Source organism: Schistocerca serialis, chromosome 5 (assembly GCF_023864345.2).
Source record: "Schistocerca serialis cubense isolate TAMUIC-IGC-003099 chromosome 5, iqSchSeri2.2, whole genome shotgun sequence".
Classification (NCBI taxonomy): Eukaryota; Metazoa; Arthropoda; class Insecta; order Orthoptera; family Acrididae; genus Schistocerca; species Schistocerca serialis.
In genome coordinates, this window is record NC_064642.1 from 188,130,147 (window position 1) to 188,156,151 (window position 26,005).

Genomic DNA, 26,005 nt, shown 5'->3' on the forward strand with positions numbered 1-26,005 from the left:
AGTTAACACACAGAGCAAAAGAAATATGAAAAAAGGGAATGTACATAGACAAAAAAATGTGCTTATTTTGAAGGGAAGATCAGCTTTTAATGCCGTGCTAACATCTGTTAGGGGCACTGTACTGCTTCAGTCCTCCAAGTTAGCAAATGAAGCAGTTCACAAAGAGGTGAGGTGGCGGAGGTGCATTGCTTCATGGCCCACGCCACATCTGTCTGTAGCCACCAGCGGCACAGTGAAGCGACACATGGCAGAGATGTTCAAGTGGTGCACTAGTGTTTTCATTAATTTGATGACTCAAACTGCAAGATGATTTAGAGCTATACCCATCTTTTGTAGTTAGTTTCTCATTAAAACTTTACTTTTTGCATAAGAAATGAAAAACCACAGTTCTGAGATTCGTGCATGTTCTCCAATATGCAGTCTTTCTCAATCGATTTTCACGAAACTATTTGGTAAAAAAAAAGTGGTTTTTCCACATCTTACACTCCGACATCACAGCTTGACAGTGAACTGGTTTATTTTTGTTGTCATCCATAGTTATTGTGATACTTCACAAATAAGTAAACCACTGGACATATTTTGAAAAGTTTGCAGTGAAGAATATAGTCACTAATCAGTTTACATTAGGTGGATTTTAGGAAATACATTGCTGCATAAAAATATAGCTGTTGTTGTTGTGGTCTTCAGTCCTGAGATTGTTTTGATGCAGCTCTCCATGCTACTCTATCCTGTGCAAGCTTCTTCATTCCCAGTACCTACTGCAGCCTACATCCTTCTTAATCTGCTTAGTGTATTCATCTCTTGGTCTCCCTCTATGATTTTTACCCTCCACGCTGCCCTCCAGTACTAAATTGGTGATCCCTTGATGCCTCAGAACATGTCCTACCAACCGATCCCTTCTTCTAGTCAAGTTGTGCCACAAACTCCTCTTCTCCCCAATTCTATTCAGTACCTCCTCATTAGTTATGTGATCTACCCATCTAATCTTCAGCATTCTTCTGTAGCACCACATTTCGAAAGCTTCTATTCTCTTCTTGTCTAAACTAATTATCGTCCATGTTTCACTTCCATACATGGCTACACTCCATACAAATACTTTCAGAAACGACATCCTGACACTTAAATCAATACTCGATGTTAACAAATTTCTCTTCTCCAGAAAAGCTTTCCTTGCCATTGCCAGTCTACATTTTATATCCTCTCTACTTCGACCATCATCAGTTATTTTGCTCCCCAAATAGCTAAACTCCTTTACTACTTTAAGTGCCTCATTTCCTAATCTAATTCCCTCAGCATCACCCGACTTAATTCAACTACATTCCATGATCCTCGTTTTGCTTTTGTTGATGTTCATCTTATACCAGGGCCGGCCAGAAATTCTGCATGCGTGCGGTGCTCCTGCACATGTGCAACTTCCGGGTCACAGCGTGCACGCCGCAGCCGTCAGCGTTCATGTAGTGCATGTTTCTATGCACAGATGTTGCTTTATCCACTTGCTGGGATACTCTAGTGCTCTTTCCACAGCTTGCAAGCCAACCATGGGAGAGTATTTCACATATTAAACATTTAAAATACTGTCACAGTCTACTCATTGAGACGTCTACTTTTATGTTAACAGTTTAACCCAGTAAGACAAGTAATACAGTTAACAACCGTGGGTTTTTATTAAGGAAGCTTGACTGACGGCACGTAAATACGTGTAATGTTTTTGATCTAGTATTTAAGAAAGAGAGCACCACGACTTCCAACGAACCTTATTCATGATTTCAAATAACATTAAACTAATGCAAGGTTTCCTATAACTAATTCTCGGTGCCTCTAGTTACACCCACATAATTTCTGTCTCACTGACCTCTGAACAGAATGATAACCGCAGACCTCTCGATGATCACCTGTTATTTCAATACCATTATTGCTATATCTTTCATCAGTTCCGTCTGAAATCTGCACAATAACCGACAATTAGATGAATGTTATGTTTTATCGACTTCAGCTGAGCGTAGCCCTTCACACATTAAAAAAAAAAAAAAAAAAAACCTAAATGTAAGTATAGATTGGAACAATCGGTTCAATGACCAACATTCCTGATAATAATGTAACATGGAGCAGAATGAGGCAATAATGCACAGTTCGTAAACTATAATTTTTAATTATATAAGGAATAAATCCAAACACGTTTATCACTGGTCATGAGAAATGATAATCGAGTTGATGTGTCTCATCCACTTTCTTAAGGACATTTAATTTTGCTTGCCATTCTTCACTGTTGAATACACTACACTCGTCTTTGTGATATGTATTGTAGTGTCTTTCAATTGAAAACTTACGCTGGCCGCCTATTATTCAACGGCACAGCAAACATTATGAGTTTTCAGCAACAGCTACAAAAAAGAATTGCAGTTCCCAGTCATTTTTAAATGACTGAGTACATAGATCTCCCGTCCTTTGCTTTTTCACAGTACCTGCCATTTCTCAGCACTTCTCTGTTAAGGTTTTGGTTTCCAGGGGTAAACGAGACTGGGTAAGTTGCGCTCTTGCGCCGCCGCCGTTCGGTTAGGACACATGTCTAATAACACATGTCACTGTCGCACACGTGCGCACATGTGCAGCACTTCCGCACGTCTGCACACTGTGCAGCGTTTGGCTGGCCCTGTCTTATACCCTCCTTTCAAGACACTGTCCATTCCGTTCAACTGCTCTTCCAAGCCCTTTGCTGTCTCTGACAGAATTACAATGTCATCAGCGAACCTCAAAGTTTTTATTTCTTCTCCACGGATTTTAATACCTACTCCGAAATTTTCTTTTGTTTCCTTCACTGCTTGCTCAATATAGAGATTGAATAGCATCGGGGAGAGGTTACAACTCTGTCTCACTCCCTTCCCAACCACTGCTTCCCTTTCATGCCCTTCTACTCATAACTGCTATCTGGATTCTGTACAAATTGTAAATAGCCTTTTGCTCCCTGTATTTTACCCCTGCCACCTTCAGAATTTGAAAGAGAGTATTCCAGTCAACATTGTCAAAAGCTTTCTCTAAGTCTACGAATTCAAGAAATGTAGGTTTGCCTTTCCTTAATCTTTCTTCTAAGATAAGTCGTAGGGTCAGTATTGCCTCACGTGTTCCAATACTTCTACGGAATGCAAACTGATCTTCCCCTAGGTCAGCTTCTACCAGTTTTTCCATTCGTCTGTAAAGAATTCGCGTTAGTATTTTGCAGCTGTGATTTATTAAACTGATAGTTCGGTAATTTTCGCATCTGTCAACACCTGCTTTCTTTGGGATTGGAGTTATTATATTCTTCTTGAAGTCTGAGGGAATTTCGCCTGTCTCATACATCTTGCTCACCAGATGGTACAGTTTTGTCAGGACTGGCTCTCCCAAGGCTGTCAGTAGTTCTAATGGAATGTTGTCTACTCCCGGGGCCTTGCTTCGACTTAGGTATTCCAGTGCTCTCTCAAACTCTTCACACAGTATCATATCTTCCATTTCATCTTCATCTACCTCCTCTTCCATTTCCATAATATTGTCCTCAAGAACATCGCCCCTGTATAGACCCTCTATATACTCCTTCCACCTTTCTGCTTTCCCTTCTTTGCTTAGAACTGGGTTTCCATCTGAGCTCTTGATATTCATATAAGTGGTTCTCTTTTCTCCAAAGCTCTCTTTAATTTTCCTGTAGGCAGTATCTATCTTACCCCTCGTGAGATAAGCCTCTACATCCTTACATTTGCCCTCTAGCCATCCCTGCTTAGCCATTTTGCACTTCCTGTCAATCTCATTTTTGAGACGTTTGTATTCCTTTTTGCCCGCTTCACTTACTGCATTTATGTATTTTCTCATTTCATCAATTAAATTCAATATCTCTTCTGTTACCCAAGGATTTCTACTAGCCCTCGTCTTTTTACCTACTTGATGCTCTGCTGCCTTCACTATTTCATTCCACAAAACTACCCATTCTTCTTCTACTGTATTTCTTTCCCCCATTCCTGTCAATTGTTTCCTTATGCTCTCCCTGAAACTCTGTACAACTTCTGGTTCTTTCAGTTTATCCAGGTCCATCTCCTTAAATTCCCACCTTTTTGCAGTTTCTTCAGTTTTAATCTACAGTTCATAACCAATAGATTGTTGTCAGAGTCCACACCTGCCCCTGGAAATTTCTTACAATTTAAAATCTGGTTCCTAAATCTCGGTCTTACCATTATATAATCTATCTGAAACCTTTTAGTTTCTCCAGGGTTCTTCCATGTACACAACCTTCTTTCATGATTCTTGAACCAAGTGTTAGCTATGATTAAGTTATGCTCTGTGCAAAATTCTACCGGGCGGCTTCCTCTTTCATTTCTTAGCCCCAATCCATATTCACCTACTACGTTTCCTTCTCTTCCTTTTCCTACTGTCTAATTCCAGTCACCCATGACTATTAAATTTTCGTCTCCCTGAATAATTTCTTTTATCTCAGCATACATTTCATCAATTTCTTCATCATCTGCAGAGCTAGTTGGCATATAAACTTGTACTACTGTAGTAGGTGTGGGCTTCATGTCTATCTTGGCCACAATAATGCGTTCACTATGCTGTTTGTAGTAGCTTACTCGCACTCCTATTTTTTTATTCATTATTAAACCTACTCCTGCATTACCACTATTTGATTTTCTATTTATAGCCCTGTATTCACCTGACCAAAAGTCTTGTTCCTCCTGCCACCGAACTTCACTAATTCCCACTGTATCTAACTTCAACCTATCCGTTTCCCTTTTTAAATTTTCTAACCTACCTGCCCGATTAAGGGATCTGACATTCCACGCTCCGATCTGTAGAACGCCAGTTTTCTTTCTCTTGGTAACGACGTCCTCTTGAGTAGTCCCCGCCTGGAGATCCGAATGGGGGATTATTTTACCTCCAGAATATTTTACCCACAAGGACGCCATCATCGTTTATACATACAGTAAAGCTGCATGCCCTCGGGAAAAATTACGGCTGTAGTTTCCCCTTGCTTTCAGCCTTTCTCAGTACCAGCACAGCAAGGCCATTTTGTTTAGTGTTACAGGGCCAGATCAGTCAATCATCCAGACTGTTGCAACTACTGAAAAGGCTGCTGCCCCTCTTCAGGAACCATACGTTTGTCTGGCCTCTCAACAGATTCCCCTCCTTGTGGTTGCACCTACGGTACAGCTATCTGTATCATTGAGGCACGCAAGTCTCCCCACCAACGGCAAGGTCCATGGTTCATGGGATAGCTAACATATCAAAATAGTTTTTAACTCTGGAAAGGGGCATCATTCCTGAGTACATACAAGACATATTTTGACCTTTGGCTGTGACAAGCTATGACATACCACACTCGACATTATGGCCAAGCACTACATAGATTTACGACTCATGTTCCTCTTTTGTATGCGGTTTATGAAATCAGTTACAATCAAATTTTAAGTTAACATTGAATTAATAGTTATTTTCATTTTAAAACTAGAGATAGACAATTGCAGATCCAGTGACAGATTCACCTGTACACTGTATACATCAGTTTTTCTTGTCTATTCAGACAATTTCGTTCACAAAACGTTTAATATGTGGTTTTCTTAATGTCTTGTGAAAGAAGGAACATGTATTCCAGTAAGCAATAAATGTGAAATGGTATTTTGGTACCAATGTAACTAAAGAATACTATTTTATGGATGTTTCACGTTTACCTATTTTATGTGCACCTATCTGGGCTTTTTTGATGCAGGGAGTGTAGATGAGGTAAAATGCATTTTGCATATTTCTGTAGCAGATATTATACAATTACTTGTGTTACCATTGAAAAACAACACTTTTTTTTTAATTTTCATAGGCGAATACTCCTAAATCTGTGCAATTACAATTTTGTGCTGCTTAAATGCTCCAGTTTCTACTGCAGAACCAGACAGTTCATTTTGAGAATGTACAACAACACAGGTCTAAACACACAATGTTTATTGCAATACAAATCTATAAAAGCAGTAGCAGAAGACACGGAAAAATTAACAACATTCCTGTTGCAATTACACTGAACATGTACGGTCAGTTATAAATTTTTTGTCCTCAATCAATGAGTTTTGCCAGACAGACGCAATTTATTCAGTGTCTGCTACAAAACAGACGATTTTTTATCACCTTACATAACAAAAAGAGTTGATACAGAATGTAAAAGAATGGCCTTTCCCATGGAAGTGTGCTGGCTCCAGTATTATATAACATATATAACAACGATCAGCCATTCAACGCTGCAACGCGGTCCTCACTCAATGCAGTTGACACAGCTACCACTACTTAGGAAGGAACATTTGAATTAGTAGAAACCAAACTAGCATCTTCTCTGTACGACCTTTCTATCTAGTATGATGACAACAACATGAAACCCAATCCAGCTAAAACTCAAGTGTGTGTGTGTGTGTGTGTGTGTGTGTGTGTGTGTGTGTGTGTGTGTGTGTACCCCCCATACCTAGGGTTAAGGTTGGATTATGTCTAACCAATAAACAACAATGTATTGACACCAGGCAGAAAGTATGCCCTAGGAACAACCATATCTGCAAGCTGACAAACACCAAATGGGAATGCACCATAGTGTCCTCCACAAATTCGCACTTGCTCTGTGTTTCTCTTCTGTAGAGTATGCTGCACCAGTCTGGAAGAACTCTGCACATGCTAATGAAGTTGATGTGGCTTTTCATGATCAGGCTGCATAGTCACAGGGTGCAGAAGACCAACCCAACAAGACAGGCAGCAGAAAAAATGAAAAGAAGCAGCAGGAAACTGATCCAAAGTATACATTGTTCGGAATTCACACCTATCCATCATGACTGAAATCCAGAAAAAGCTTCCTATTTACAACAGTACCAATTCCAAGTTCAGCAGATGCCCACTGAGCTGAGCTGTGGAGGAAATAGTCTCCTGGAGGATTATGGACAGCAAAAGAGAAGCTGTCATCGGACTGACATCTCCAATATAGGATATGGAAGACACTCAGCAAGTTAAGAACAGAGGTCACAATGTGCAAGACCAATCTGAAGAAATGGGATATCTGTCATGATGAATTTTGTGAATGTGAGACAAGGCAGGACTCTGAGCACTTGTTGGTCTGCAGTAACCTTGACAAACCCTGTGATATGGAAGACTTGTTTGCAGCGAACAACCATGCCATTGTGGTTACTGAACACTGGACCCATAAAGTGTGAAATTCTCTGTAATTAATATTAGATTGTAGTTTTTACTACACTGTGCTTTAGTGGTCTTTGGACTCAGATAAATAAAATACTGTCAGACCTCCAGTATGGTTTTCTCCTTGGCACTTTTTACTAACGGAATTTTATCATTCAAGTTAGGGAAAACTGAAATGTTCTCGTAGGGACATACATTTTATTTTCCCCAATACCTCGCAGCTTCTTTGCAATGCTTTGACGAATTCACAGTTGCTAGATGTTATGACTTTTTCTTCCCCTTAGTATAGCACACATATTCAGTTATTCTGAATGATCCTCTGTGCAATCCTGATGAAGACGACATATTCTGATCCATTCATAGCACAACCATCCTGCATCTCTGCACCTCAGCGCGCACTGCTCACATCCTGCCTGCATCACAGTCCCACCTCACCATCGCCAGGCGTCCACACCGTCTCATTTCTGTGTGTTCTGTATGAATTGGGCCTAACAATGGCTGTTGCACTGATTAAAATGTGATGGGATTGCTATGAAAAAAAAAAAAAAAAATCACGAATATTTACAGATTCAATAAAAGGAGTGTGAATAAGCATATTCTTCAACCAATAATTGCTTATCTTTGGCTATTTCACAATGCACATGTGAAAAACAAATGCAAAACATGGTAAACCTCCTGTACTTTCGTCATTTCCCATTTCGCCCCAGCACTGTTCACCCTGAGCTTTTTAACTTCTCAGTTTTATAACAGTATAACAGGCATACAGATTTCCATTTGTTTGTATTAGGTTTATGATAGGAAGTGAGAATAAACTAAAATAATAAAACGGTGTGGATGTGCTGTCAAGTAGTGCCTACATGCCGCTTGTCTCTGTGAAAATTAGTTTCATGGGTGTCACATTCACTTGGGCTTCAATGACAAACTCACCTTCATCAAATGTGCATAACTAATAGTCTAATATGAACAATAATCAGCATTTTCAAATAGTTTTTGCAAGTCAAAATGTGTCTTTACCTGCATTTTTAGATTCACCAAAATCAGGTTCCAAATTAGAGTAATCTAAGTCTCCTGCTGATCCGAAACTGTCACAAAGTTCTTCTAACAGTTTCAGAATAGAACTGGGCATCTCACTGTTCCACAGTATCAGTAGTACATGAAAAACACACATTAAAAACATGCACTAGAAGTTTGCAGCCTGAGCATAACTCTAAAACTATCCTCCTCAGCAGTTGTACTTGCACAATTCTGATCAAGTACCGTCCACAATAGGTTACATTCCACTTTTTTGACTGTGCTGTTCATAGTATGTGTATTCATTTCATGTGCCCAATCCGCAGTTTAAAAAAAGCAAGAGGCAGTACAGTATTAAATTATACACAGCTTTAATGTGAATCAACCGTGTGCTCCTGGTAAAGAGATAGGCTTAGAAATGAGTAACTCTTCGCTGCTATGAAGAGTGAAAGACCTGTGTAATCGATCTGTGCGTGAAGTGCACTGTACCAATATGTTTCAAAAAGTTGCACGGAAGAATGCAATTTTTCTGGGGGTTATATCTCAGGTTCCATTGATCACAAAGGTAAGGCGTCAAGAGCTTTGAATATCCCTTGGTCTAGCAACCATTTCTATACCTATCAGAAGAACGGACAAACTGCAGCTATCCTACAGTACAGGGTCAAAATTTAAACATTACACACCTTCTTTAACACAAGAAAATTGAGTGAATCAATTGGTTCTATTGCATTAGGTGTGGTTTAAGGTGGAGTTTAGGTATTTTATAAAAGCACCATTTGTTCATGGGCAGTTCCTGAGAATATACTGAAAAACCAGGATTGTTTGGGTACAAAAAATACCAATTGTGGGAATGGGCACTTTTATAATTTCTATTCATAGTAGGTTGTCAAAATTGTTCCCCTATGTTCTTAAGATGATATTCTGGCTGAACTTCAAAACTTCTTTTGATATCACTATCCATTACCAAAATCCAGAGGTTTGAAGTTCCCATACTTATACAGAAAACCACAAAAATCTATTTTTATCCATTTTTGAACAGTAAGCCACAATTATCTAAATAACTAACCCTAGTAAACGGGTCAAATTTTAACTTTACTTCCTTCAGACAATTGTCCAGAAATTCCATTTTCTCGTTTTTGAAAAATCTGTATCTGTTTCAAGATACACCCGAAAAACTATGATTTTTGGGTTGCAGGGATGGCCATTTCTATAATTTCTGCTGCTGGCAAATCACTGAAATTTTTACACATGTCCTTAACATGATGTTCTTGGGGAACTTTGAAACTTTTTTCGATATCATTATTCGGTACTGAGATCCAGAGGCTCAAAATCACGGTACTTATGCAACATAAAATATGAACGTTAATATCCAGTCTGAGGCACAAATGTAGTTTTGACTCATGTAATGAACACGTATCAAGGTTTCAACAGCCACCACAAGAATTCTGAGGTCACCAAACTATGTTTTTAGTGACCATTTTTTTTACCAAAAAATACTTTAAGACATGCTGTCTCTGAATAAAAGGCATTTCATGCCTATACAAATATAACCAAAGTGGTAGTGCAGTGACAAAAAAGGGTTAAAAGGATCTTAACACGCCTGAAAAGAACTCAAAAAGACTGCGTTTACTCTTTCATGATAAATAAATCCAGTTGTACAACTGGAGCAGATTTATTCATCATGAAAAATTTTAGCAACAGTTGTGGATGTCCCACAGAGAGCATATTATAAGATTTTTACTCTTTTAAGACACAAATCATAAGGCAAATGATATTGTTGAATTGCAGTCAATGAGACAAGCATCCAGAAAAAAATTTAAAGCAAATAATTTTGAGTTAACTTTATATTGCATGTATTTATTTGCTGTTTATATGTGTGAAAGTATAAATGTGTCAAGTATATAAATAAACTGTTAAAACTTCAGTGACCTGCAGAATTCAACTTGTAGAGGCAGCACATCCCACTGCAGTAGTCAAAAGAAGGAACCAGTGGAAAAATGCTCCAGTTTCAGAGACTTTGATAGAAAAGCGTGGATCCAGCTGCCACAAAACTCATTCTGCCCCCTACATCAAATATTTTGGCATGCGAACATATTCGCACTTTTTTATGCCAAAACAGAGTAGCGGCAAGACAGTGACAATGAAACACAGAGGAGAGGTTCCAGTGGGAGAGAAAGAGAGGGTGGTAGGAGACAGAGAGTGGCAGTGAAAGAAAAAAAAGATGGATGGATGAAAACAATAGTAGTGGGAGGCAAAAAGAGAGGAGACAGTGGAAATGAAAACTACAGATTACTGAACACCACACAAAGTCTCGGGACATCTGGGTGTACCCAGACCGGTGAACTTTACACATAATTACAGGGAAGAGCATATTTGGACCAAAATTTTAAACACATGGGTTTAGAGGGAAAGTTAAGACAGCCCCCCCCCCCCCATGCCCCAGAATTTTTGAGCTGCCAAGGTATAGTACAGACAGTGGCAGTGAGAAAGAAAGACGAAAGGAGACAATATAAGAGATAGAGGGGACTATGGCAGTGGGATATACTGTAAATCCAGAGGAGAAAAAAGAGAGTGTGGGAGAGAGAGATATATGCACAGTGGCAGTGAGAGGGACCTGCCGAGTATGATGGCTTAGCCACGAAGACAGACTGGGTAAAGTGATTAAGCGATTTAGAATGACCTGTCTTAAAAGAGTGCAAGTATGTTTGCATGTTGAAATTTTGGTGAGAAAAGTGGAATCAGGATTGTGGCAGCTGGTTCCCCACTTTTATGTCTGTCTTTTTTAAAGAGGAACATATTCACCTTTTTTGCGCTCCAACAAGAGCATTTTTCTGCTGGTAAGTCAACTGATTCAGAATCCTGTATCTCAACATGTTGTGATTCACATAAAAATGTCTCACAAAATGGTGACTGAAAAAATGTAAATAAACTCTACAAGTGACTTTGTATTTCCAATTGTTCTGGGACTTCAAGGCAATGCTGAAATTTTGGATAAGTTATTACCTCAAAAGATGTAAACTTTCTTCTGCTTGTATGAACACTGGCTAAAACCACAATAGGTGGAATGCTGTACACCAGATGTTTGCAACCAGGTTTTGCAATTCTCAGTACCATAATGGTGGTACTGTTTGTAGTGCTACTGAAGTACGCATGAGTGCCACATTTGGAACTACTGATACAAAATGCAAGACTGGCAAAGCTACATTTAAAAGGTCACACCTGCCTGAGCAGGTGAGTGATGTCAGAAGACTTTGCCATAGTTAACCAACAAAGCAGGTAGCAACAAATTCAGAAGGTTGCGAGGAACTGAGTTAGTAGAGGGAAAGGGAGTGTGACACTGAAACCAAGCAAACGCAAGTTCGTATGAGGTGAGATCCAGTTCCAGGGGCACCAGTTAACCAAGAACGAAATGTTACATAATTTTGAGAAGGTAAACGCAATCATAGGGTGCAGAATGCCTACGTGAAGAAAACAGCTTAAGATTTTCAATGGAATGTCCAGTTACTATAGAATCATTGTTAGAAATGGAAGCATTAATGTGCCTAATTTATGCAAATTATTAAAGAAATACATGTCCTGGTAATGAAATGAGAACTGTGAATGAGAATTCTGTACCATAAAAGAGAACTTAAGTAATATAGCTAATTGCTATTCTTTCCCGACACAAGTACGCCATTCTGCTTGGCAACTGACAGTTCTGATGTGGCACTGTATCAGAATTGTTTGAGGAGAAAATAATGAATACAGTAACAGATTACAGAAGCATGGCCTTCACTAGTCAGGTGACGACGCAGCATGACTGAGGCTAAAGGTTCCATGAAAAATAATTACAAACAAGTGTGTTGTTTGATTTTCAAAATTTCAAGGTATATCTACATGAATGAGAAATAACAGTATTCTCACATCAATAAGGCATCAAGCAATTTGCAGGTTTACAAGCTAGCAAACTATTTAGCAGTTGGGAGAACCTGGTAATAGATGCACTGACCGGTGTGCCAATGGAAGTAGAGGGGAGGGTATGGGAGGGGCGGGGAGGGGAGGGCATGGAGATGCAGGTTACGATTCAGACAGCCACAAGGACAATACTGCAACATTACAAAAAAGGGCATCAACACCTCACGCAGAAACATTTTTGCACACAATGTAGGGTGGTAAGGCTACATTCAAAAGGTCACACTCACCTGAGCAAGTGAATGACATCAGGGTCTTCCCCATAGCTAACCAGTACAGCTGGGAGTTATGAAATGTCCACAGGTGATGAGGAACTGAGTTACTGAGAATTCCTCCCCCCCCCCCCCCTTGCCCCCCACTCACACACACAGTAACAGGTAACTAACAGACTGGGGGAGTTACAGCTGTCTTGTGATTGCACAAAGCATGCCTTCAATAGTTATATTCCAAAAACATGATCTTGGCAACCATTCGTGCAACATTCAATCCAAATACCCCAAAAGACGCATCTGTGAGAAGTGAGTACAGTGATATAAGCCATTTAATTCTACAATAAAGACTTTGGCAGTTACAGTATATCTAATCATACACACAATAACAGATAAATTTGTTAAGATCAACTGCTGCTAAATGGATGAAGCTACAGAGCTATGTGATACCTTGAAATGAAGATCTCGAGTATTAAAGTATTCAGTCAATCAGTCAAATGGTTTGGCCACACAGGCCAGAAGAATATGATATAAACCTTGAACATGCCAGTTACACAACATTGACAAATATGCATGTATAAGGAAACTATTATGACTTACCCTGTCCCTTTCTTAACCCCATGGTATCACTGAATTGTAATGCAGATATTGGCAAGATAGGTAATTGTTTAGTTAGGTAAATTACCATATTATTATCCATGGATATAATTTATCAATGGCTGCTACAAAATGATACAAGGGACAAATGTAAGGTACTGCCAGGTAGCTTGTTTGAAGGCAATGGTTGACTACAAGCTAGTTGCATCAATAGCACATTTAAATACACATATTTATTCTGTAATTCAGATCAGTGTTACTAAAACTGATTTTTATTCATGTTTTATTCAAATTCACAAATGCTGTCAGTTTATACTGCATATCAAATAAGCATAAACTGATGTATGTATGTCAACTAAGTGTAATTTGAACAATGGGCATTATATAAAAGCTTCTTTGTACAAAGTGGGAGTGGGAGTATAAAAGGGTTGACGTCCAACACAGCTGAGGTCAGTCGCTTACATGCAGTCACAAGTGAGAAACTGTGCCCCTTTGTTTTATAATCTGGACTCCAATTCTGGATGTTGATGTGCCACACTGCTATGAGGATAAAATACTTTTTGTGTGGCAGTACTTAGAGACTAAGAGGTGCAGTCCCAATATTAGCAAACACTTTCAACAAATACTTTGTAAACTGTTCAGAGAAAATCATTTATTTAACTTACATCAATTACCTTAATAATATAAACCACAATCAATATTTGGTCTGAAATTCATTTTATAACTTTAGGGACGTAATCAAAAGAATGTTGTTACAGTTGGCGAAGAAATGAAAAATTCGAAGAGAATAGGTCTCTATAATATGTCAAATAACCTACTGACAGAAGTAATACATACTTTTATTCTATAAATTTATGTTTCATAGAGGGTGTCTGATCCCATGAAAACATCCCAGGCAACTCCAATTTTTAAGAAAAGAAACAATAATACAGATTGTTACATACATGGAGACCTATCTGCGTAGTTCAGAGAAACTACAACCTCACCACCCATGGATGCAACATTCTCAGTGGACAGCAGGAGTTGTCAAAATACAATAATAATCTTATCACAGCCTTAGTGAGAGAAAACATCCTATCCAACTTATCTTTAAGCAGATCTTCAGTGCCATCTCCTCCTCTAACATCAGCAAACCTGTGAGCCAGCCACCAACCAGCACTCCTCTGTTCACCCATTATCGTCGCAACCTTGGAAAGCTCAACCGCATCCTTCACCAAGGCTTTGACTACCTCTCATTGTGCCCTGAGATGAAAGGTATCATATCCACATCCCCCAAACGAGTGTTCCATCATCCATCCAACCTAAAGAATATCCTTTACCACACCTATTCCAATCCTGCTCCCAGTCATGCACCCCATGGGTCATTCCCTTGGGCTCAACCCTGGTGCAAAACCTGTCCCATACAACTCCTACTGCAGTCCTGTGATTTCACTAATCACAGTACTGATCTTTGTTATATATGTAGAAATCACAAACAACATCTGATCCAAACAGCGGACACAGTTGACCTTTCCTTCCTGTAACCATACAACTCCTACTGCAGTCCTGTCACAGCACTTTCTACCCAAAAGGAAGGCCATGTGTGAAAGCAACCATGTTTATATATCAGCTATGTTGCAATTACTGCATAGCATTCTATGTGGCCATGAGAAGTAACCATCTGCTACTCACATGAATAGACACCATCAAACTGTGGCGAACCGAGAACTTGACCATCCAGCTGCTGTACATACTGCAACCCATTACACAAATGTCATCACTAGTTGCTTCACTATGCAGGTCATATGGATGCTCCCTTCAAGTCAAGTTTCTCTGAACAACACAGATGTGAATTGTTTCTCCAGGATATCCTGCACTCTCCCCTCCCACACCCCTTCTCCCCTCTCCTTGTCTCTGTATCTCTTACTGTTCTACCCTCTGAAATTTCATCTTGTTCTGAAGCCACTACATCAGTAGTCGAAATATCTGCCTTGCCCAATTCCACTACCACCTTCCTGCCTCGCGTGTCCTTCCTTACCCCTGCCCCACTTCCATCAGCTCAGGCAACTGCTTTCAGTAATCGATAATCAATAATCAGTCTCACCTAGGTCATGGGTGTGGGCATTTGGGTGTCTGTGTGGTTGTGTGTGTGAATGTGTGCACGTTTCCTAGAAAAAGAGTAAGAGCTCAAAAGCTAGTATGAATACTGTTTGTTGTTCCATGTTTTTTTTTGTTACAGATGAATGGCTGTTTCTGGTGTAAGGTAACTGACCCTTTCTGGGCTGAAATAGCACTATTACAGAAAAGTGGTTAAAATGACCTCTCTCTTTCTACACTGACTTCCCTATTTGCATTAATTTACCGGATTTCTTCAAGTAATTCTCTTAAATATTATCCCTGGTTTCACTAACATTTACTACAAGTTCATCTCATATTCAATTCAGACTGATTTAATTGATGGTGTGGGGGAATAGCTTCAAGAACTAATACTGAAAAGCCCAATATGAGAAAATTGCTCAACCCGCTTTTCAAAACCTTCCTTGAAAAGCATTCTGAAGTATTCCTAATGATGTCAATGGCTGAAATGTTTTGAAAGATGTAAGTACTGTGATTCTTCATTTATTTCAGTATGCTTTTCAAAGAAAGTGTTGAAAAGTAGATTGAGCATTTCTCACATCTCATGCTTTGGAAGAGTAGTCCATGGAAGGTAAGCCCTCTCCCACCCCCCACCCCCCCTTGCCACACACCACCAGTTAAGTCACTCTGAATATGAGGTAGACTTCCAGTAAATGTTAGTAGGCCTAATGGGTTTGGGATAATTTCTAAAAGTGAAACCAAATGATAACAACAGAATTACTTGAAGAAATCTGGAAATGTAAATGCACGTAATAAGGTCAATGCAGAAATAAGCAGGAACTTTCAAGCAATTTTATGTAGTAGCAGAAAGTGTCTGTTATGTTACCTAAGAACCACTTTTCTGAATGGTACTTGGCCTATTTAGGACCAGACTTCGCCTCCTCTCGCTTTCACCAGTAATCTTTCATGCACTGACTTATCTTCTCTCTCTGTCTGTTCTTTGTAGAATTTTTTTTTTCTTTTCTGTTACTTGTGTGTCCCCTCTATCACCAGTTTCTCAATATAATTCTGTATGTGGTCCTGTCCTGTATAGTGTTCTGTGTATCGCGAGACTGCATTAGGTCTTCCCTGATTTTGTCATTGTATACAATATATGAACAGTTCAGATGGAAATTCTCATAGTACACAACATAATCTTTGTCAGTTGTTTGAGTGCATGCATTTTGTATGGTCGTAGAACTTCTGGTGTCATTTCCATAGATCACTCAGAGGTTCAATGTATTGACACAATTCCATATTTGATTTGTAAAGCATTTTGTAATTCTGATGTAGGTTCGTGTGAATGATGTTACAAGTGTTGGGTCTCATAACAAGATATTTACTATGTTTGATTCTATGTGAATGATTGTGCCCCCAACTGTGATGTAATCCAGAACAGAAATATGGTCAGCACTGGTCTTAGTATCATGTCTTTTTTATTCCATTGCAGATCTAAATTTCAACTGACAGAGCAGCTATCATCAATGCATTGTAAGTAGTTGGACTAATGTTTCTACATGACCAAGTTACACTGGAATATGTGTCATTATAATTACTACTTATAACGCACTGATGACAACTGCACTGTCAGTTGAAATCTACATCTGCGATGCAATAAAAAAAGACAAATGACAATAGGATTGATGCTGACTTTCTTTCTGTTGAAGATATTTTTCTCAATATTTAATGAATATAGCATAGAGAAAAATGCGAGTGAGTGGTATCTCTGAATGCATACAGCAACAAGGAAAACCAAAGGATAAACAACATCGAATAAAATACATTACACATCTCCAACTTGGAACACTTGGCTTCACAATAACTACCACTATGTGCTCTTGTCTTGTCACTACAGTAGCCCCCCCCCCCCCCCCCCCCGTGTTAATGATATCGCCAGATAAATCGCACATGGCGCCCTGACTGGATAACAACTCGCTTAATTTCATACATTGAAATGTCACTGGTGTTGCTGATTGACAGCGATTGCAGTGGGCCAGCACTAGGTTGCAGAGTGGGGAGTGGAGTTGGCATGTCTGTGTTGAATTGTCTGGGTGCTTTGCCCAGTTGATGTAGGTGGGGCAGTAAGCAGGCTTTAACCTTTCAACTAAAATTGTAATCGGAATTCCTTCAATATCTAACTGAAACTACTTGTTGCCTCTACTGAGCACATTGTAAGGTCCACTATATGGTGGCTGTAAGGATTTATGCACGATGTCGTGTCGAATGAAAACCTGTTTGCATTTTGACAACTCACTGAAAACAAATGGATGATGGGACTGCTTTGTACTCGTTGCGACTGGCCACAGCTGCTGTTATGTGCGATCGAAGCATACTAACAAAGACTGACGCTTCAATGACATCACCTGGAGTGCTGCCGAATGACTGACCCAGTAGATGGATTGGTTGTCCATATAACAACTCGGCTACAGTGGCTCCTAAATCCTCTTCTATATACACGAGGATGCCCAGTAGAACAATGGGTAGTGTTTCCATCCACCACTGTGAAATGTGACAACGTAATGATGCCTTCACCTCTCGATGAAATCATTCCACCATCCCATTTGCTGCTGGGTGGTATGCTGTAGTTCTAATCCCCTTTGCGCCCAACTGTGCAGTGAAAGCCTTGAACAGGTAAGAGTCAAATTGTCTGACCTTATACACTGTGATTTGTAGAGGCACTCCAAAATGGGCAATCCACCTGCGGAAAAAGGTGGTAGCTATTGTCTCTGCTGTATATCTCCCATGGGGAAAACCTCCGGCCAGTGTGTTAATCTATCAACTGCCATAAGACAATAGGCAAAACCATCAGATGGTGGTAGAGGTCCTGTTATATCCAGGCATACATGTTCAAAATGTTGAGTAGCAACAGAAATGTACCAAGTGGTGCACAAACACGCTGAATAATTTTACTGTGCTGATACGTGATTAATTGATGCATGTAAGTCTTATAATCTGTGCCTAAACTTGGCCACAAAAAAGCTTGCTTGACCAATTAGGAAGTGTCGGGACTCCTGGATGTTGATGGACAGTTGATCTAATGAACCAATGGTTCATTTCTGGAAATAAGTTGTCACAAAAGGGAGTACTCTTGGCACTGGCACATCACAGTATATCCATAAATTTGTTTTTGGTTGCTGCATATACCGTAATTGTAGACCAGAAGGTTCTTGTTGTGCCGCTGCGAGTGCTTCATAATCCATAGTACTCCTGATCTTTCGCATGTGAATAGGGCATCTGGCACACACTTTTCCCATTGATCTGTGTGATGTTGGTCACGAATTGCCCAACACAATCTAATTGACACAACTGGAATGATGAAGCTTTGTCAGACCTTTGTCGAAACACATATCTGAGAGGCTTGTGGTCAGTGACCAGGTTGAATAGTTGCCCCTCCAGCACGTGTCAAAACTTTTTAGCAGCAGCATACACTGCATAGATTTCATGATTTTATATGAACCAGTTTTCCTGTGCTGGAGAAAGATTGTTGCTAAAGAATGCTAACGACTGCTGACATTCATTTGTCTGCTATTGCAGCACTGCACCCGCTGCTGTTGTGGGAGTACCGGCTATGAGGGCAAGAGGTGCTTGAGAAACTGGGCATGCCAACAGTGTGACATCTGCAATAATAAATTTCACTTTAGCAAAAGCTAAACTGAAATTTGTCACCACATTTGTGTGTCCCTCATAGGAACTCATTCTGTGGCACCAAAAAGAGGGCATGGTTCCGTACAAAGCAATAATAATTTGTGGCTTCCAACAACCAACATAGCTCACATATTGTTGTTGACTGTGGGTAATTGACTATTGCCTCAACCCTCTCCTGTGAAGGCCATGTTCCATGGGCATTAATGGTGTGGCCCAGAAGCTGCAACCATATTCCATGGGCATTAATGGTGTGGCCCAAAAACTGCACTACTGTTTTCCGAAAATACACTTTGCCAGATTAATGAGCAAACCGTGTGCATGAAGACAGTTGAAAAGGCATCGTGTCAAGAAGAGGACCATGTTGAAGATTTGGGAGCACCTCAAAAAATGACAAGAAATCTGCTCCTAGAACTGGATCCACTAAATCAGAAACTATGAACTGCCATTCAATTCTATGCCAGGGACCTAGGCTGAGGGTTAATGTTACCAACCATCCATATGTCTGCATGTTGGACCCATTGGCAGCAAATAGATGGTAATCACCACAACAACGGCGAGGCAGGCAGGTGGCCAGGTAAAATGACACATTCCCTCCTGTGTCCACCAAGAATGTTTGTTTTGTGTATTGTTCAGTTACAAAAAGAAGACAGCAGTTATCTGGAGAGTCAGTCACCATCAGATGTAGATGTAGATTACTGACTTCCTGTCGTAATTCCCATTTTGTATGGTGGGATGCACTTTCTTGCCACTGTACTGAACTGTCTATGATACCAGCATACTTTTGTAGCTAATGACCAGTGTCTGCGACTCCTTGTAGAGCAATAGTTTCAGTGTCAGCTGGCACTAGCCTGCAAAGTTACGACTTGTGGATTTAAGTTAGATGGATACATTTCAACAATGTGGTCAGTTGTCTGTGGAAGCACATTAAAGACAGGCACAACAACCAAATGTTTTTTAGAATGTCATCATTGCCTGCCCTATTCGCCAATGTCCGCAGACAATGTAGCAACACCGGCAGTTGGAGCTCACCTAGTTCTTCTGCCCACAGCAACTTCTCTAATCTCTTGGTTTCAGACTGTGACAATCATTAAATCAGTCCATTTTTAAGCACTGTATACTGCTCTGTAAATTATGGCATGGCTAGAATGTCCTGCACTTCAGTGGCCATCTCTTTGTTTAGTGCTGTGATGATGTAACTGTATTTGTTCTCATTCACAATAACATGGGCTAACACAAACTGTCTCTCCAGCTGTATGAACCAAAGCACCAGATTTTGTTGCCAGAAAGGATGTGGCCTCACTGCAATGTGGCTGACTACCATGCTCGCTGGCACCTCATCTGCGGTTGCTGGTGCTGCCATTTGTAAAGTCGTATTTTACAGAAATCATGTAGGAAATACACAGCACGGCTGTTACATGTTCACATCATGGCACATTGAGCCTTGGTCATGCTGTGTGGATAGGTGTTTCTTACTACTTAGGTTGTATCCAAAGTGGTTACCTTACAAATCATGCCCGAGTCAACCATAAATGTTGTGTCTTACAGCAAGATATACGGTATATTCTTAACATTACACGAATTGTAGCGTACAGAAAAACATGAGTGAGTGATATCTCTGGCAACACACATCACATAGCAACAAGGACAAAACAAAGAATAAACAACATTAGTGGTTGTGCAAACATCAAATAACATGCGTTACACATCTCTAGCTTGGAACACTTTGCGTCATAATAATTTTCACTATGTGCACTTGGCACTTCACAAGCTACCATAATAAAAGAATCTGGCTCAGCTGGAGATGAGCAATTGTTGACCATTCTGGAGAGTGTTCAGTTAGTTAGGACTGTTAGTAACAGAGTGATATTTATGATTCAAGTCTATTAAACAGTATGGTGGCAACACTATACCATTCTGAAGCAGAGCAATATGTTTTTGTTATGTGCTGAACTATAATAAAAACATTACAGAAAGTTTTTGTTCATTTGTCAATCATTTACACTAATGTCAAACATTACATGAAGCAGTGGACCTGCAACCTTAGACAAACAACCACAAATAAGGAAAAGTAAATCCATGGGAGTGTTTGAAAATCTACCAGGGTTTAGGCCTTTATAAATGAAACACTAAGTATATCTCAACAAGACATAGACCAAATGCATACAAGCCAAGGGGATTATGTATAGAAATGATGGTAATTGTAATAATAATATCCTGATAAAAATTACTTTTTAAAAGATTTTTCTGTACTTTTTGAATTGGCCTTGCAAAACTGGATGCCAGGAAAAGCTGCTGCAAGTATACTGAAAAACTGGCCAGAACCAATTTCATGTGAGAAATAATGTTCTTGGAGCACATATTTAAAAAAAATAAAAACATGTTTAGACTAATCCTGACCATTGCTGACATGTAGACTGATAGTGTCTGAGGCATAAATGTCAGCAAGGATAAGACAGTTCAATGTACTCTTGACATAAACAGTACAGAAGCCAAACGATAATGTACGTTTATGTTGACGCATTTAGATAATATCTGAATAGTCTCAATGGTTGTCTTGCATTTTGTACTTATCATTTGTTCACACATTTGAGAAAGAGTACACAGTTAAAGCAAACTCACAAGTCGGTGCTATTAGGACAGGAAGACCTTCAGAGGTTTGTCATGTGTAGAGTGTTTATCTATCAGTAAATTGATGTCAGAAATAAATACAATTAAACACATTTTTTTTCTATCTTGTTTCAAACTCTAAGTTTGAAAATAAATGAATATTAGTGCTGTACTCGAAAAAAGTTGCTCACCTACATTTTTTCTTCTCCAGGCAGAATGTAAATATTTTGGAGTAACGGTAACAACTCACCAAATGGTGGACACATCAGTTTGGCAACAGACACATAAACAAGACAGGAAACCTGCTAGTTCTCAGATGACTCCCCCCCCCCCCCCCTCCGACCCCCTCCTCACCCCACAAACCCACACACTGTGCATGTGTGTTTATTTGATGAAAATTGTGTGTTTTGTTGTCAGTACTACCATTATTTAATTCTGAAGATAAATATACATAACTAAATTAGATTTTCTGAAATGAAGTAACTGGATGATGTGTATGAAATAAAAGAAGATAGAACATGAAATGACAGCTGCCAAAACCAGTCAGAAATTTTGAATCCACACTGTAGGAATGGGGGTGTGACAATTGAAAATTCTTGTTGGACTGGAACATGATACCAAATTTTTGCTTACTCAAACTTTCATTGCACTGATGCTGCCACCAAGAGAATGTGAACACTGTAAACAGAGATTCTCCTGCCAGGCATGTGGAAATAGATTACAGAGAACAGCAGGTTCAGCATTTCTTACCAGTTTTCACAAGACATTATTTTCTGTCATTGCAGTTATATTTTTTGTCTGTAGTCCCAGAGTAAGCCACAGTCCTCCATTAAATCCATTTCCTAGTTTTGCCATTATCACATAACCCACGAGAGAACCTCTGGTCATAGTGTTTTGGAGTCAAACAGGGAAACAACTGTGAGAATGAAAGTTTGAGTCATGTCTAGAGATTTGCCCTGCGAGCCTAATGAATCGACACAACGTAGCTGCACAGGGGTGTATATGTATGATGTATGATATATGTGTGTGTGTGTGTGTGTGTGTGTGTGTGTGTGTGTGTGTGTGTGTGTGTGTGTGTGGCGGGGGGGGGGGGGGGGGGTGCTTGCATACTTTAACTCATTTATGGATTTGTCCAGAAGCTAGCAAAGTTTTGATTCTTTCCTTGTGAGCCTCTCGACAGCTCATCACTTCTACTATTCCATGAGCTGTCTCCCTTATTTTAAAATTATTTACATTCAAACAGTACATTCCTTACGATAATTATAATGACACACACTTGTTTTATGCAGGCTGATAAACTGTTTGTCTCCTTATAGGTCATTAAAAATCTTGATAAGCAAACATATTTTTATATTGAAGTATTTTTCTGTCTTTGTCTTAATTAAAACTACAATTCATCAAACATCAACTGTTTTATTATTTTAACACATTTTCTATAACGAGCCATTTACACGAGTCACATAATTCAAAATTTTGCAAAAGATCAAGACACAGGTTAACAATTGTACTTTTTATAGTAGCATTCTCCTGTGCTGTAGAAACTTTATTCCTGAATCTTGACCTGTGATGAAGTTTTCTATTTAAAATGTTTTTACATGACAAATACTCCGGGTTATGAAATGGCCTGCAGTTATTCTTTTCACAAAGAGAGCACACATCTGAAAATTCTTTATTTATTTTCGCAGGTAAGCTATCAGAAAATTTTGGTATGTTACTTGTATAATCAATGTGGTCTTTAGTAGGTATGACAGAGTCAGCATGTCTTCTTGATTTATGTTGTGATAAAGAAAATGTCTTCTGATGAATAGATGCTACATTTCCATAAGTATGAAAACTGTTCTTTGATGCTATATTACGTCTCTCATTATCAATCAGCTGCATGTCCTTACCAATAACCTGCAGTTAAACAGATTGAGTATTTTCTATGACCTATCATCGTATCCATACACTGAACTACAATGATTGCAGCAGCAAAGGGAATACTTCTCGAACATATTAATCTATTAAAGACTAATTCTTATTAAGTATAGAACTTACCTCCGTTTTTAACTGTTTTATATCCTTCCTCATCTGTTTTATAATGTCATCTTTCAACTGAGTTTGCATATTTGCATCTCGACATCGATTTTCAAGCTGCTTATTCTTTTCAGTCAGTGATCTGATTTCGTCATGTTTTTCAGCTACTTCAGCTGTTAGTGCTGCCCTTTCATCCTTGGAAGACTGGTATAAGTAGATTGATAACAAAATATTTTACATTTTTATACTAAAATATATTAATTACATTAAAATTTAGAAATATACAACATGTAATGTAAATAAGAGCAGTAAGATAGATAACATCTCAATGTTGTACACTTCACATTTAGTTGATGCATCACATTACTGTGCCATGGGAAATGCACTCAGTACCTACAACATTTGCATCTTGAAAGCCATAGTCCATTATCTAGTCTAATTCGAAGTGCATTAGGCATGGGTAAAAAAGGAATTAAAATAAAATTTATTGAAATTCAAACATCAGAGTCACTGTAACAGAATACAATTCTTTCAGCCAGATAGTTGTTACCACGGACAAAGTTAAGGTAGGTCATAAGAGAAAAATAGCAGGAAAGTGATAAAAAAATTTGCAAAAAAACAACACCAACTGGGAAAAAAGAATAAAGAAGGCTTACACAGATAAATGATGGAATGTGAAAATAAAACTTAAAAACATGTGATATAGAACACATGAAATGCGAGACCCATACATGTGTAACAGTAGTCTCTACGTGTCCCACGCAAAGGAATTGGGATGTGAATTAGAGCACTTAGATAATTCATTAAGTAACATATTCCCAATTCCTATCTACTGTGCAGCAGAACATGGGACACACACATTTTTTACATTTCACTTACCCCCTCCCCTTTTCCTTGTGTGCCCAGATGTAACCAAAAATTCCAGAGATATCCTCAAGTTCATTAACACATACGAGGGTGAGTCAAATGAAAACCTTAAGTATTTTTTAAATATTATTTATTGTGTGCGAGTGGTACAAAGCTGTATCACTTTTCAACATAATCTCCCCCACACTCAAAGCAAGTCATCCAGCACTTACAAAGTGCATAAATTCCTTTAGAAGAAAATTCTTTTGGTAGTCCGCGCAACCGCTCATGCACCGCGTGGCATAGCTCTTCCTCAGAATGGAACTTCTTTCCTCCCATTGCGTCTTTGAGTGGTCCAAACATATAGAAATCACCTGGGGCAAGGTCTGATGAGTATGATGGATGAGGAAGACACTCAAAATGCAGGTCTGTGACTGTTGCAACTGTTGTACGGGCAGTGTGGGGCCTTGCATTGTCATGTTGCAAAAGGACACCTGCTGACAGCAATCCACATTGCTCTGATTTGATATCAAACCGCAGATGATTTTTTAGGGGATCTGTGTATGATGCACTGGTGACATTGGTCCCTCTAGGCATGTAATGTTCCAAAATGACGCCTATTTCATCCCAAGAGAGAGTCAGCATAACCTTCCCTGCTGATACTTCTGTTCGAAACTTCTTTGGTTTTGGTAATGAGGAATGGCGCCATTCCTTGCTCACTCTCTTCGTTTCCGGTTGGTGTAAGTGAACCCAGGTTTCATCCCCAGTAACGATTCTTGCATGGAAGCCATCACCTTCTCGTTCAAAGCGCCCAAGAAGTTCTTCACAAGCATCAACATGTCGTTCTCTCATTTCAGGGGTCAGCTGCCGTGGCACCCATCTTGCAGACACTCTGTGAAACTGGAGCACATCATGCACAATGTGGTGTGCTGACCATGACTAATCTGCAAACATGCTTCAATGTCATTCAGTGTCACTCAGGGGTTTTTCCTTCGCTATGGCTTCAACTGCTGCAATGCTCTGTAGAGTCACAACTCGTTGTGCCTGTGCTGGATGAGGAGCATCTTCCCCTGAAGTCACACCATTTGCGAACTTCCTACTCCATTCGTAGACTTGCTGCTGTGACAAACATACATCACCGTACTGAACCTTCATTCGTCGATGAAATTCAATGGGTTTCACACCTTCACTACGCAAAAACTGAATACCAGAACGCTGTTCTTCCCTGGTGCAAGTCACAAGTGGGGCGGCCATCTTTATATTGATACCTCGATGGTATGTGTGCATCTGCACTATGCTGCCACCTACAGGACATTTTGCACGACACAGTAGAATACGTTAACCAGCATCCCGGAAATCCAAAGTCACAACATCTTAGTGCCCCAGCAGGCTGACTCGGCATGAAAATTAGGGCAAATGAAATCATCGCAGCCGAATGGCAACAACTGGACATTCCACGCTGTTATGGTTAGCGGGATGGGAGTGCTGCCACTGAAGAAACACTAGGTATCTGGGTCACATATATACCAACCAAATCAGGCTCTGGGTCACATATATACCACCCAAATCGGGCTATCATTGAAAGATGTTCACTGTACACAGCAGTATTCAGTTGTGTACAGTATTCCGAGTCTACACCAGCTGATGACTACGAGATGGGGACCTCTTGCACTACAATATGAAGCAGCCGGCCACCATCCACAGAATTTGCACCAGTAGCTGCATGCTTCCATCTGGACATGCTGTCTGCTTGCTGTCAATGGGTCATCAGCTGTGTGACTATCTTTTGTTGACTGCCACCTCCATGGCGAGTTGTGGGTTCTAGCCTGGGCCAGCTAGCTGCCCAGCTA

General features: G+C 39.7%; 1 protein-coding gene across 3 annotated transcripts in view; it reads right to left on the reverse strand.

The window, feature by feature from the left end:
* Positions 1 to 26,005, reverse strand: part of LOC126480911 (centromere-associated protein E-like) — a 588,622-nt gene that overhangs the window by 480,042 nt on the left and 82,575 nt on the right. For all 3 annotated transcript variants that reach the window (XM_050104316.1, XM_050104317.1, XM_050104318.1), the window contains exon 7: positions 23,331 to 23,513. In XM_050104316.1, the coding sequence (XP_049960273.1) occupies positions 23,331 to 23,513 (183 nt within the window). The remainder of the gene's footprint in view (positions 1 to 23,330; positions 23,514 to 26,005) is intronic.